At 42.3% G+C, this 14,617-nt stretch overlaps 1 protein-coding gene across 1 annotated transcript in view; it reads right to left on the bottom strand.

Moving 5' to 3' along the window:
- Nucleotides 1-9,088: 9,088 nt before the first annotated feature.
- Nucleotides 9,089-14,617, bottom strand: part of CD7 (CD7 molecule) — a 215,884-nt gene continuing 210,355 nt past the window's right edge. Inside the window, exons 11-13 of the mRNA XM_075044904.1 lie at nucleotides 13,456-13,803; nucleotides 11,975-12,084; nucleotides 9,089-10,960 (exon numbers count right to left, since the gene is read on the bottom strand). Of these exons, the coding sequence (XP_074901005.1) occupies nucleotides 10,850-10,960; nucleotides 11,975-12,084; nucleotides 13,456-13,803 (569 nt within the window). The 3' untranslated portion in view covers nucleotides 9,089-10,849. The remainder of the gene's footprint in view (nucleotides 10,961-11,974; nucleotides 12,085-13,455; nucleotides 13,804-14,617) is intronic.

The raw sequence follows: 14,617 nt of genomic DNA, 5'->3' as shown, positions 1-14,617 counted from the left end.
AAAGGAAACAAGTAACACACAAAAGTGGGGAGAGAAAGACTAAAGAATAAAAGTGCAGCTTCCAACTCTTACAATCTAAACTTGTTGCTGAGGAAATATGTTGCCAACACAAATATTATGGAAAAATTCACACAGTGCCTAGATGCTCAGGCACTGCATGCACCTGCCTTTTTGATCACAGGTTTGCAGCATAGTTGAAAAGGGTAAAATTATCTTAGGGGCTAATTTAGACACCTGTTCAACAAAGGACAGCCACAGAGGAAGCATTGTATCAGGGAGGGGATGACAGCTGATACGCAAGATGCAAGTTACTGTATCTAAGACAGCAACTAAGACATAGCAGAACTGCAAAAGGTTATAATGTCACCTCATTCACTTGCTATCTTGGTTGAGACCACTTCCAGACTAAGCACAATACATACTCACAATGACTGCTGGGTTTGCTGGAGGTTACAGGAACATACAGCACCTTACTCCAACCAACATTACTCCAGTACACCTTCCTCAGAGCAGGATGGCACCTTCACTCCCTGCCTTTTCCAAACACCTCAGGGACTGCATCTATGAACTTCTCTCACTCTTTCCAGGATGTTTTTGCACTGGCAATTATCACAATTAATTCAGCTTCAAAAATTCATTGTATACCTGCCCACACAAGTTCATGTTTCACACAACACAGCAGGTTAGCACACAGAGCTGGGTTGCTTTTCCAAGACTAAGTTTCTGCTGGAATACAGCAATGGTACTTCACACACGCTTCTAATCAGCTTCTTCCCCATAACCACCACAGCCTGCCCTAAGGAAAAAAGTCAGCTATTGTCTATTAGAATTCCATATCTATAACAATTTCATAATGTAGTACCTACTCAAAAATCCTGGCTGATAGCTCAAACAAACCAGCCTCCTCTCCTTCTGCTCCTCTGTTTTATATTGTAAATCCCTGCACCTAAGGAAGCCTCAGCTGTACCTCATGACCTGTCCATTTAAACTGCAGGGAACCTTAAGTGGGGAATTAGTTTCCTGCCTCCTGCTGATCTGAAATGGCTGCTATACCCAGCTGTGTAATGCAAGGAAATCAGAGTCACTTCAAGGGGAATATAGGTATAGCTGAGCACACTTAAAATTTACTATGAAAAAGTTACTTCAAACAGCAAAGAATCTTTCAACCAGCAAAAGACCTTTCAGAACTGATAATATATTGTCCAAGCAGATACAAATAATCTGCAGGCTGGTCCATAGATATCTCAGGCTGAAAAGCATTCCAAGAAGCAATTTCATATGGGCATATTAGCATGAAACTTGGGATGAGCAACAAGCTGGGTCACTTAACAGCTAACAGAATTCAATAGCAGATCACGAGTGTCATGTCATGGGTCAGAGTGACTGCTACAGTCTGTGGTCAAGTGAAGTCCATGGCTGGCAGGCAGAAAGCACAGCAGAGCAATGCACAAGTGTAGCTGCAGAAAAGTAATTGCACAGCTTTTAAATGAACTGACTATTAGATAACATTTTCCATCTCAAATTACTGATCTATTGAGTCTTGGGCTCATACCTGAAAGTGCCCAGTACTGCAATGAATATCCCTACTTTCCCTAGAACCCTTCAAATGTAATTGTTGAAGGTCTTTGAACCTAGAAGACAGATAGCTATATATGTAGGAGCATGATTTTTCCCAGTTTTCAATCAGTAAAATAGCTCTGCTTAAGTTAAAAAAAAAAAAAACACAACAAAACCCAAAAACAAACAAAAAACAACGCCTCCCTCCCCCCCTCAAAAAACCACAAAAAAATCTTGTTTATTTGCTGCCTCTTAAGCAGCTTCTTTGTTAATACTCGAGAATGTGGTGGTTCCTTCTCTGCACTTTGTAAGACTGGGAGTTCAAGATTTTACATCATGCAGGGTGCATCTGCACAGCAGTTGAGATACACGGCTTTAACCTAGCAAGCTTGGGCACTGATAATGACATAGGTGGGGAATGCTGGAGCTCAATGCATCCAGATGCCAGTGGATTTATTCAGGATCTATACAAATGCCAAGCCTTGTGAAAGGCAGCGCTGCTGCATCAGTAGTTGAGCATTGTTAACTGATACGTCTACATTAATCCTACACTGACATACCAAGATACCCTGCAATACCTTGCCTTCGATACCCAGACAAACCCTATGCACAATACTATAGTGGAAGTGGTCTAACTGTGGGCAGAGTATCTGAGCCCAGAAGGAAGTTAGGGCTGCAAGAGCCAGATGGCTGCTAATACCTGAACTAGCAATACACAGAGGAGAGATGTACAAGTACAATGTAGAAATGCCCAAATAAAGTGATTCAATGTGTTAGCTGAAAGGCTCTTTCTCTCAACAGGATATGTAGTTGTCATAAATATCATATGCCAAATCTCCACTCTAATGTCAGAGGTGCTATTTGAGATAAATAAACCGCACCAAAAGAGAAAAATCTCAGATCATATCATTTGTTACTGACAGAGCAAGGTCACCGCCTGATAATATGTTTTGGTGACAGAGATGTTACAGTCACCAGCCACAGAGACCAGCCACTTAAAATGTGCACATGCCAAAAGTTCTGCTGCAAAAAAAAGGCAGGCATGGTGTAAAATCAGGAGGTGCTTTCTCTTAGGTCTTTGTGCTAGGAAGTAGATGAGATCAAAGATTAAAAATCAAATCCTTTCAATGTGAAGCAATGAAAGTGATGCCAGCTGGTGGCTGAAGAGGTTTGATTGTCACATCCTCTCCTTCATTCCATATAATAACAGAATAGAAATAAGGACATATTTATGTTGGTGGGCTTGCATGATATGCAGGAATGAAAACTGCTTTATTGCCTGACTCAGTCTCTGTCTTGCTGCGTAGCCTTGGTCCAGTAGCATCAGCTATCTAGTGCCTCAGCTTCTCCTCTTTAAAACAGAAAAAGCGGAAGGTTGAGTTAATTAGTGAATGCATAATGCTCTGAGCAGATCAAGCCCTATTCAAATACTGGCCATTGCCAGTAGGACTGCAACTCTGCCCAAATTGCAGGAGCTATCAGAGCTGAATGTGGCCATGGTAAGCCTGCAAGGCATGTTAATTTGTTCACACAGTTCTTTATTATGATCTGAACCCTATGCCTGACATATGCGTGTTAGTAAACCACAAGGTGAACATTGTTGACGCAGGCTGGTCTTGGGCCAGCAAAGAACTGTTTCCACTGACTAACCTAATGGCTACAGACAGCTGTAATACAGATCATAATGTGGGAGAGTGACAGTGAGGGACCGCAGGCCAGGTCACTTGCTGATGACAGTTCAGAGAAGGACTAGCAAGGCTGTGTGTGGTGAGCTTATGCACCTGAGTTTTTCTGCTCTGCAGAAGCAGCATCACAGCCCTTCCTAGCACACAGGAACAACGATCTTCTGCCAGAACGTTGTCACAAGTCCATCTCTCAGCGTGGTGATAAACCAGACCACTGAGCAGCCCACTCCGTAGCAGTGCTGAGCAGCAGATAGAAACATAACACCTCAAGCATCCCTGCAGCAGCCAGGCTTCTGTATCTTTACCACAAAGACCACAATTTTTCTCTTGAGGCACGAGAGCAGCCTAGGAGAAGCTAGCTGAAGAAAGCATGTTATTAATGAATGTAATTATTTTTATTATGATTATTTCTGCCTCTCTTTTTGTTCCACCAAAGTGGTGCCCTCAGGTCCAAGTGTTAGATCTTGCCATTGAATAGCATTGAAAGAACAGCCCATCTCTGCCTGCAGCCAAGTGCACTGACTATTTGCTAACTTGCCATGAACATAATGGTGAGATTTACCAACAAAAGAACCAGGACAACAGATGACCTTTCAAGGATGGATCCCTCCTGGTTCACCTAATTTCTGAACAAGCCTAAAAGTTGCAAAGCCTCGGTTCAGACTGTTCATTTGAGTTTCTCTGTGAGCTGAAAACCTCCTAGAAACTCTCCTCTATTTCCTGTTTTGGCTAAGACAGAAATATAATTAGCTATTTCTGCATGCAACAACTTTATTTCCAAAACACCCTTTGCAAGGGAGGAGTATACGGCTCCCTGAGGAAGGCCTGTTTTTAATTTTAGGCTTGACAGTCATTACGAACTGTAGTTTCTTCACCCACAGTGTGTACACTAATACAAGCACAGTTTCTTGTTAATGGCTTTTTTGAAACTTTGAACTGGTTTTATTTTTTGAAAGAAAGAGTTTTGAGTCAAAAAGCTGTTAGAGTTTAGTCACTGACTGCCACCACTTTCAGGAGACTCTCTACAAAAGCTTGCACTATGAGCATTATAGTGTATGAGAATGACAGTAGCAGAGAAATCCACAGGGATGTTATGGAGTATTTCTTAAAAAAGTTTCTTTCCCAGAAGTCACGGACATGTAGGCAAAATGTAATCTCACTATCTGTCCTGGTTTCAGCTGGGATAGAGTTAATTGTCTTCCTAGTAGCTGGTATAGTGCTATGTTTTTGAGTTTGGTATGAGAAGAATGTTGATAACACACCGATGTTTTCAGTTGTTGCTAGGTAATGTTTAGTCTAAAGTCAAGGATTTTTCAGCTTCTGATGCCCATCCAGCAAGAAGGCTGGAGGGGCACAAGAAGTTGCGAGGGGACACAGCCAGGGCAGCTGACCCAAAGTGCTCATACCATGTGCTGTCATGTCTAGTATATAAACTGGGGGAGTGGGGGCAGGGGGAATCGCCGCTTGGGGACTAACTGGGCATCGATCAGTGGGTGGTGCGCAATTGCATTTTGTATCACTTATATATTCTAATACTTTTAATATTACTATTGCCATTTTAGTAGTGTTATCATTAAAATTACTAATTTCTTCTTTTCTGTTCTATGAAACCCTTCTTATCTCAACCCAAGACTTTTATTTCTTTTCCCAATTTTCTCCCCTATCCCACTGGGGGGGTGGGGAAGTGAGTGAGCGGCTGCGTGGCGCTCAGTTGCTGACTGGGGTTAAACCACGACACCATCCACCCTTAAAAATCAGATGAGAACATAGCTATATACATTAAATGTCATTCACCCACAAGCTTGCTATCAGTTATGTCTCTGATCAAAGATAATATAATGCAGGTGCAAACCGTGAGCAGTAAACTGGTCTTTGTTGTTTCTCAGAAGGCTTGTCTAAGAGATATAAGGCAATATGCGTAGAAAAAGAGCACCCCAAAAAACAAAGCTCTCTTTTTTTCTGTCATATCAGAGCATAGTAATAAATTCTGCCATCTGAGGATGAAATGATTACTCCCATTGGTAAAGCATTACTTGTACAAGTAGCCCCAGAGTAAGCTTTTACAACCTGTGTGAGAAATGGCTGCATAATTTAGCCCTCTGTGTCTTAACGGATTTGTGGATTTAATACTGGCTCCTGAACCCCAGAGCTCAGTCATATTCCTTGAAGAAAAAAACACGTAGTTTTCTGCTGTGTTAAAAGCAGATGGACCAAGTGTCCCAGGGTGGCGTAAACTGCTAAGAGAAATGAACTTAAAGGCTTTCCCAGAGAGATACAAATTACCGTTACTAATTCACAGAAAGAATGAGAGAGCAACTTCCACTTGGCATCTGCAATGTTTAGATATTATTCTCATTATAATCAGAAGCACGAGAATATAGCAGGCCATTTCTAATACTTCAGGTGGATATTTTCTCTGGGGACATGGACATGTTCTCTGGAGAGAGTTTCAGAAATATGCCAGTCAGTCGTTGCAGTCAAATACCACGCAAAAGCAAAATAATTTTTCATGTGAAGTAGTTACACAAGAAGGAATTAGGACCATTCAGAGAGTTCATTCAGTCCTACTAGCAGTTTATTTATACATAGTGGAGTCCCTTCCTGTCCTCAAGCTGGACAGATAATCTACTTGTACAAGATAGATGACGACAATACTGTAAAATTTTAATGTTAGGACACGGTGTTTTATTCACTCTGATCACTATTTAGGCTAGTTGCTTTATTTCACTTTCTTGAATGAAAAAAATATGATCTCTTACTATTAAGCCTAAATCCTCTGCATGTGAGGATATTGTAGACAAGGTAGGATGCTCTGGCTATATGAGAGAGTTCAGTAATGTACTATCGGTGATTTATCAAAAAGTAAGTTAAAACCTGTTGAGATTTCGAGTGGAATTTGGAAGATTTCTTGCATGCTGCACATAGCCAGTATCCAGTCATTATTGAAGCATTCGAAATAGTGTTAAAAACCACGCATGGCAGCACAAATACTCTTAAAATTAGCTGTCAAGCAGTAGAAGAATTCATTAACTAGAGCAGAAGCCTATTAACCAAAGATGTCAGATTAAAAAAATGGCACCAAGAAAGGATTTTCATCACTTCAGAGCTCTAAACCGTGTGAAAACCAAATCTGTGAACTACCAGAAAAAAACTGCATGTTTTCAACTTGAGTATAAGCTGACTGCTAATGCATGATTGCAAGCTGAGTGTTAACAAAACATTCAAAAAGAAACTAAACAGCTTGAAAAACAAGTGCTTACAAAAGATTGTATGCCATGAATAGAAATATTTTTTTCACTCACACAGAGACCTTGAGAAATCACCAGTCAGTAGCTGGTCTTCACCAGAACCAGCAGTGCTGGACATATTTTGGTCGTATCCTCCAAATAATAACAGAATGTCTCCTATGTGAGGTATTGGATAGAATAATGATCACCAGCAGCAAACAGTGACAGATGAGTGGAAGAAACTAACTCGAGGCAACTCTGCCAATGTAGGCTTCAGAAATATGTCATGTAGCATTTAAAACTGCTAGAAGTATATAAACATTTGTTTGCAGGATAGCCACTGGAAATAATCCAGTGTCCTACACAAGCTACAACAAGAGGAGAACCTACTTCTATCCTGTATACAGTCCTCCTGGAAAATGTTTTGTGGTTCAACTTGGCTTATCAACCTCGTTGGTATCTGAATTCAAGCATGTACTTGTCGGACATGCCCTAGTCAAAGAGTTAAAATGCTTTCCTCAGTTAAATTTTACTGACTCTATGGGCTCCATCCACAGTAATCCACATGTGCTGGCTGGTCTCTCCAGTCTCGCAAATAACCAAAAATTATTTCTGATGAGCCCTCCCCTTTCCAAGAGCTCAGCCCAGGCCACTCCATATAGAGCTGGCCCCTTGAGTCACTTCTGACATGGCTTGTACCTTGCCTGCTATGTCTTCTCTGATTCTGACATACTGTCCTTGTTCAGCTGCCTCGGCTTTCTCCACCCCTATTCAGTAAACTCTGATACTAGAGCTGCAGTTCTGCTCCCCAACCCGAGGCTGCTTTGCTCCCAGCTGCAGTTTCTGTCATTTATCCCATGAAATGGGACTGGGGACCTCACTAATACCCTGATAGCATTCTCACTGCTGTGGGTCCTGGCCCAGTCTCAGACCCTTATACTGCACTTCCCACCTCCCCTTGAAAATCACTTCCCTCCCCAATGCAGGGACAGGAGACAGAAAAAGAGCAAAGGCAAAAGGATAAGCCCAGAGCAATTCTGTCTGGAGATGAAAAATTCAGTATGCCTGCCTTCCAGGGAAGGTCTGAGACCACCCTGCACCTTGGGACCTGTCCAACCCTCTTGAACAGCCAAATACAGAACCCCTTACTCTGACACTCTTAAGCTAATTTCCCCAGCAGTTGTCTTCAAGCAGTTGATTCACCACTGCTTGGGTTAATTGTGGGGTTGATCCTCTACCCCTCTACACAGGTACAACTCATGAAATGTCTCACTGTATTTCATTTTACTTGGCCAGACTTTACCTTTTTTTTTTTTTAATTTATTTACACCAAACCAAAGAAACCACCTCCACTACTGTTTCCTTTCACAGCTTGTTTTTTTCACAATTGTGGTCATGTTTGCACAGTAGTACTGCTACAGAAAGCTGATCTCAAATGCCTGTTTACTTACCTCAAACCTCCGTACATTGTCTCTCTGGGAGTATTGTCCTTTCCTACTAAACCTGCACCTTTTTCCAAAAATGAAAATGTGACGAGAAGTGATTGACTATGGGCACTTTAGGTCCTAGATCAGTATCTAATTTGTTAGGTCATCTTCCCTGGCTCTACATCCACCCCTGAGCTGGGCTTGTCCAGGGACAAAGACAGAAATGGTCTAAATGCTGTGAGGGACGTTTAGGCTTGGTCTGCTTGGTCTTGCTGCTGTACCTGACCTCGGCGAAGTGGCGGCACTGCCTTACCTGGGCAGGGACGGGCACGGCCGTAGCTTCACACCGGGGCCTGCCCCGGCGGGAGGGGACGCTGTGGTTTCGAGGTGGCGGTGGGCTGCCCCTGTCGGCCCCTCCTGCAGTGGCTCAATGCAGCCCCAGGCCTTCAGGCACCCTGCAGGCACTGGCGGGAGGGCCTCCCTGCTTCACCTTGTGAGAAAAGCTGTTCCTCCCGAACAGCAGCCCTGGGACGACCCTGACCGTCCCCCGGGAGCAGCGCCGGGGCATGCAGAGAGGGTGCTGAGGTGCACCTCTCTTAACAAGGGGCCGCAGAGCCTCCATTGTCCCTCAGGGTCTGCTCTGGTCCGGTCCCCTTCGAGTCAGGGCCTTCACCTGACCCCGACGCAGACAGCATTGTGTCCCCGCAGGCATCTCCCGGGGAGAAGGCCTGCCCGGCGAAGGGGGCAGAGGGGCCGGCGGTGCTCCCAGGGCACCCGGCCCGTGGCCTGCCCGTGCCATGGGCACCACAGGGCCTCCTGTTACCACGACAACGGGGCCTGCTGCAAGTGGCAAGGGGTTGTGGGCGAGGAGAGAGGGGATGGGGGACCCCCAAGAGGGGACACAGGACCCCACCGGGGCTGTGCTGGTGGGGACGTTAAACAGGGTCAAAGAGTGGTGAGGGGCCATCTCCTGCCCCAGATTTAGCAAACCCCACAGCCCGACGTCGTTGTGACCAGGTGCTGTTCTGAAGGACAGGTCAAGCTTCCCGGGTGCTGTCTGTTTCTTACCCACCTCCGTTTGACATTTTTAGCTCTTCAGGAATTTTATCTTGCCCACTATGAAAGGATTGCATGAATATACATCACCTGAAGTGTTCTTTGGTATTTTCTTCAGTGATGAGTTTTAAAACGAAAAAAAACCCCATGTGTAGATTATGTAAATAAAGTGGAAAATAGTTATGCTGTCTACTGAGGTGCTGTTAGGAGAAAGTTATACCATATTTTGCAAGAAACCTTTGAATTGCTCTATTTAAAAAAAAAACAAAACCAAAACTAAAAGAAACAGTCCATTCAATAACTAGCATTCCTTTGCCAGCTATATGAAATAGTCTTTAATACATGTATAAAAATATCAAGCAACTGTACAAAGCCCCAATCACAAATGTGATTTTATTGAGGTACAGCTATGTGAAGATTGCAGGGTCTGCAGTCAACAGACACCTCTTTGCTTACAAGGTTAACCCATCCCTCCACCAGCCACCCGAGCGAGCAGTTTTCTCCCTCGGGTCTGGTGCACAGCATTTCACGAGCAACATTTGGAGGGAAATGGGCTCTCCCAAGTGGCAGGCTTGGCTCAGCAAGCTGAGATCTCAGCAGAGCTCACCTCCAGAGAAGGATGATCCCTTGTGCCTGGCTCTGCTCCAGCTGCGCACCCTCATCAACGGCACACCAGCCCTAATCCCTCAAAAACCTAAACAAATACATCAATAAAGAAAAATTCTGGTCTCAGCCTGTCCCCAGAAACCCCATCAATCCTGCCTTGTAACAGGGCAATTTGATATTCCTCTGGGCAAGCAAGAATGTTGTCTTTCCACAGTGGACCTGGCTCTGCAAAACCAAAACACATCTGGAGGAAGTTGTATCCCTTCCTTAGCTAGAGGAGAGTTAAGCTCATCGTAGCAACCTGTTCTAAGCCATTACTAAACCAAATTTAGTTTCTACTTGACCGATGTGAGTTTTTGATAAATTCCCTCGTTAAGAGTGATTTTGGATCAGACTCACCTGTGCCCAGATTGGAATGCAGGCATTGGCTTTATCCCAGATAAGTTAACCTTGTACTGTAAAGTGTAGAGTCATTGACCTGGACAAATGCATTCTGCTGTGTAGTCCTAAGTCTGGAGTTTGAGACAACACCAGCATGTCAGAAATATTTCTGCTGTCCCAAAAAGCCATCATGCACCAAGTCTAGTAATTTTGCATGTCATCCACTTCAAGACCCACAGCAATCATGCCAATATCTCTGACAAAGGCAATAATTTAAAATCTAGACTTAATTGCATTTTTGGGGGACCATTATGATCTTTGAATAGGTAAGCCCACACATATCCAGCACTTCACTTGTAATGCACTCTGCCACAACATTTCTGAAGTCTCTTCAGAACAGATTTCTTTTCTGTAACTCTTGAGTAGTTTTAGCTATCCAAGCTCTTGGGCAGACCTATGAGGATTCATAAGAGAACTGTAATCCATGCATATGTGGATCCATTGCATATTATTAAACAGGCCTGTTATGGTCTTCCTGAGCACTTACCGGAGCTCAGAATCAGACCTCTCCATCTATCCCATCTTACCTGAAAGGGTTATTTATCAATCAAAGAAATGAGCCCATGTGTTGCATGTAGCCAAATACGTAGTCCAAAAATACTGCTTTCCATACTAAACTGCAAACACATGTGCAGGGTAGCTACATTTCTCTACATTAAAAAAAAATAATAAAAAATTACAAGTGATCAAAAAAGCATAAACAGCTTTGGAAATGAGACAGGGTTTTCTTTTCACTGAAGAAGGTAGGTGATAGCATTTTCAATTCAGCTACTGCATTAGGTTGCTGAGGCAGCTCTCAGAGACCTGTAAAGGAATGGTCGATCCACACACAGTCCCAGCTAGCAGAAGCTTAATTGTCAGTGACATAAACATTGGCTCTGATCAAGGTGTTGCGTCTAGAACCGTAAGACATATCTTCATACACTGCATTTGGTTTTCTTTTCTGGAAATATTTCTTCATCTGCAAAACAAAGCAAACAGCTGTTCAGAACAGAGCTTGAAAATATCCCGACCAAGAAGTCAATTTACATCTTAGGAGTCCATCTGTTTGAAGTGGAAATGTACTTTTAAAATTCCTTTCATAACCCAATGAGGTCTTAGAGTATTAGGTAGAAATTGTCAACATATTTATTTAACTTTCTATTGTCAGTCTGATGTTATTTCACTAAAAGTTCCTTCAAGAATTGGATGTAACTGTGGCCTCAACATAAATAAGGCTTATCCTTAGTTTGTTACTGATAACACAAGAGACCAGTTCCTACAGGGCCAGCTGGCTTTGCCAGAATTATGTTATACTACTGGTTTTTAGCAGTACTGAAGCTGTATGTGGAGGGACAAGATAGGAGCCTGACCTGTGAATTATACTCTCTTAATTTTAAGTAATCTTTATGGAGCAGAAGGATCTATCAGAGACAAATAATTTCTGGGCACTTTCTGCAGAATATAAATGTAAATAATCCCAGTAAAGGAAAAATTTCTTGGTCGCCTTTTTTTCTAGGACAGGGCAAAATTATTCTTCTTCAGACATTAGGCTATTTCATGACTTTTTCTTGTCCTTGTGTCCCCCTCCAAACATTCTCTTACATCTATTACAAGATTGGTATATACAGCTTCATTTCCAATTGACGGGGGGGGGGGGAGCAGAACAGAATAGTGAGGTGCTCTGTTCAGGGAAATACATACAACACATGGCTCTGTTGTTGACTGTGAGGCTTACTTAAGGTTTGTTATCAAAAAGCAAACAATATCTCATTTACTAAGAGTTACAGAAACATGAGAAGACACAGTCTTTACTGCCAAGAGTTTACAGCTGGGAGACGTTAAACAAGGACAAAGAGGAGACAATAGAAAGCCATGATTCCTTAGGTTTATCAAATGTTTGCTTGACTCAGTCACTATTTACAAATAGTATCAGAGGCACCTATTCACTCAACCCAGATTCAGTTTTGCTTTGGCATGGTAAAAGCATACTTACATCAACACGGTACAGAGTGCAGCATATCAGCGCAAAAAACAGTAGCGCTGCCACGATGATAAGACCATAGATGCCCCAGGACTTATTACTGCAGTGTGTCTGCTCCACTTCTGCATGTAAAATTATATTATTATTATAAATAAAAAGAGGTAGAATCCCATTTTTATTAAGACAAAAATGATTTACTGGTCAGCAAGAAATCAGATATCAACAGCATGCTACATAGCCACATTTGCCATCCCATTAGTATTTTCACTGGCATTCCCTGTTCTCTTCTAGAGGCTGGTGATGACTGCAGGTGGCATGTGAAGGGTCAGTGAGAAGCACCATACAAAGGTGATAGCTTCCATACCACTGATCAGAAGTAGGACCACACACTCATAATCGAAAGAGAAAATGTTTTACTACAGTATTACATCAACACTGAAGGCATGGCCAGGAGTATATAGGAATTATGTAACGGCTAGGTTTGCAAGCAGTACAGACAGAAGTAGGAGGCTACTGTGATCTGAAGTATACACACTGAGAAGAATAGTGCCAGTGGAAAGGGTTACAGTTCTCTAAAACCTCAATTAATCCATATCTGAATAACATAATATCTGGTAATCACCCCACTTGTTTGATGTGCAGCTGTCGTTTTCCCCAACTCATGTTACTGAGTTGTTGCACCAGTTATGGCTAGTGGCACAGAATGAGACCACAGTCTTTTTTGCAGACTGCAGATAGATCCTTTGCAACTCTTAGGGCTCTATGTAAACCTTATTTTAATTACCCAAAGATCTCATCAAAGCCCAATGCACAGGGTTAAATTGCACCAGCAAGATCAAAATCAAGCACTGTATTGCTGGTTTTGTCTTCATCTTCAGAAATGGTTACAACACCATCCTGCAGAAAAAGAAAAACCCCTGTCTTTGGAACAGATGCTCACAGCGTGCTCAGTGTATAATAAGGGTGTGTGAGATCATCTCTGCTATTATCTGTGGTACTTTAAGTAAATGCTTGTTCTGTACTCCCTAGTGTGACCTATTTTTAAACACAAAGACTTGCTATAGGGAATGGTTTCTAAAAGACATTTATGTCACATTAAGGTCAAAGAACTGATGCTAAAAATACTGACTCATTTCCTAAAACTGACAGATTATTCACAGACACACTGAAGTGCTTGTTGTTGGATTTTGACCCCCTTTTTTTTTTTTTTTTTTTTTTTTTTAAGATGCAGGATTATAGCAAGTTTTCTCTATTATAATTCCCCTCTGGTTGTACAAGGCAGGTAGAAACATAGTGCCTATTTCTGTGACCTAGTACAACAGGGCGCAGAAGAGTCTGAGCACACTCTCCAAACTTTCCCAGGTACTGGAAGAAGTCTAGCCGTGGATTAGTGCTTCACCTGTCCTGACTAAAGTTCTGCAAGCTTTTAGTCCACCTTTTGCATTACAACATGCCTATGGTTATTGATGATTAAACAAGGAAAAGGATAGTACCTTTAATCAGCACCATGGTGCCGCTTCTGTTCACTGAGAGGAAAGTAGAATTTTTCAACTTCCCAGCACATACATATATATCACTGTCATTTTTCTGTAGGTTGTGTAGAGTTATCAATATTTTCTTTTCTTCCTTTGAATACTCCAAGCGATTAGCAAAAGCAGGAGAAATAGTTGAACCATTTTGACTTGAAACATATAGCACTCTCTCAGGTTGCATTTGAGTCTTGAGCAAGTAGAACCCTTCATCTTCATGTGAGCTTTTCAGTGCACAGATAATGCTGATAGACTGGCCTTGCTGAGGATTGACATACAGCGGTGATTGCTCAACAACTTCACTGGTTTTAGCTAAAAACAAGAGAGATTAATGGCTACCACATACTTAACACAGTGCATTTTAACTAAGAAGCAAATACAGAGGTCAAAGACAGACAGAACAGACCACAGAAATTTAGATAAAATGATTTTTTTTAAAAGACTACCTTTACGCATGCCTTGAGAAGAAAGATATATTTCAGTACACCCTGGCACGTTTTCCTGCCCCAGGATCTGAAAGTAGGACTGACCAAACAGGTTTACATGGTTTTAAAGGCTGTCCACATACATAAAATACATATACTGAACTCTTCCAAGGGAATACACCTTCATCGGCTTGCCCTTGAGACATGGATTGTTGCCTGCTTTCTCAAGTGAGATTAAGCCATAGAAAGATCTGGGGACTACCAGTCTGGATGAAATCATACAATGTGGGTGCCATCAATGTAGAAATGGTCTTCAAAAAGCAGTTGTTAATGGCTTGCTGTCCAGCTGGGAAGACATTTCACCGAGTTCCCAACAGGACAGGCCCTGTTCCTTTTGACATTATCATTAACGTGGATGAGGGAACGAAGACAGAGTTTGTCACATTTATACAAAAGATAATTCTGGGAAGGTTGCAAGCATTTTAGAGAAGAGGATCGGAATCAAAAGGAGCTATAAGGTAATTTAATGAAATAATTGGGAGAAACAGTACATAATCAGAAAGATGGAATTCATTTGAGAAAACACAGTCAAGAAGTTTGAGAAGAGAACCCTAAGGAAGGACATGATAAGTCTTCATAGATATAGATTACTATTACTGACACAGCAATAAATTAGGGTTTGCATGGCTTGGGGACAGGAA

Source organism: Buteo buteo, chromosome 13 (genome assembly GCF_964188355.1).
Source record: "Buteo buteo chromosome 13, bButBut1.hap1.1, whole genome shotgun sequence".
Taxonomy (NCBI): Eukaryota; Metazoa; Chordata; class Aves; order Accipitriformes; family Accipitridae; genus Buteo; species Buteo buteo.
This window is presented reverse-complemented; position numbering and strand designations above follow the sequence as displayed.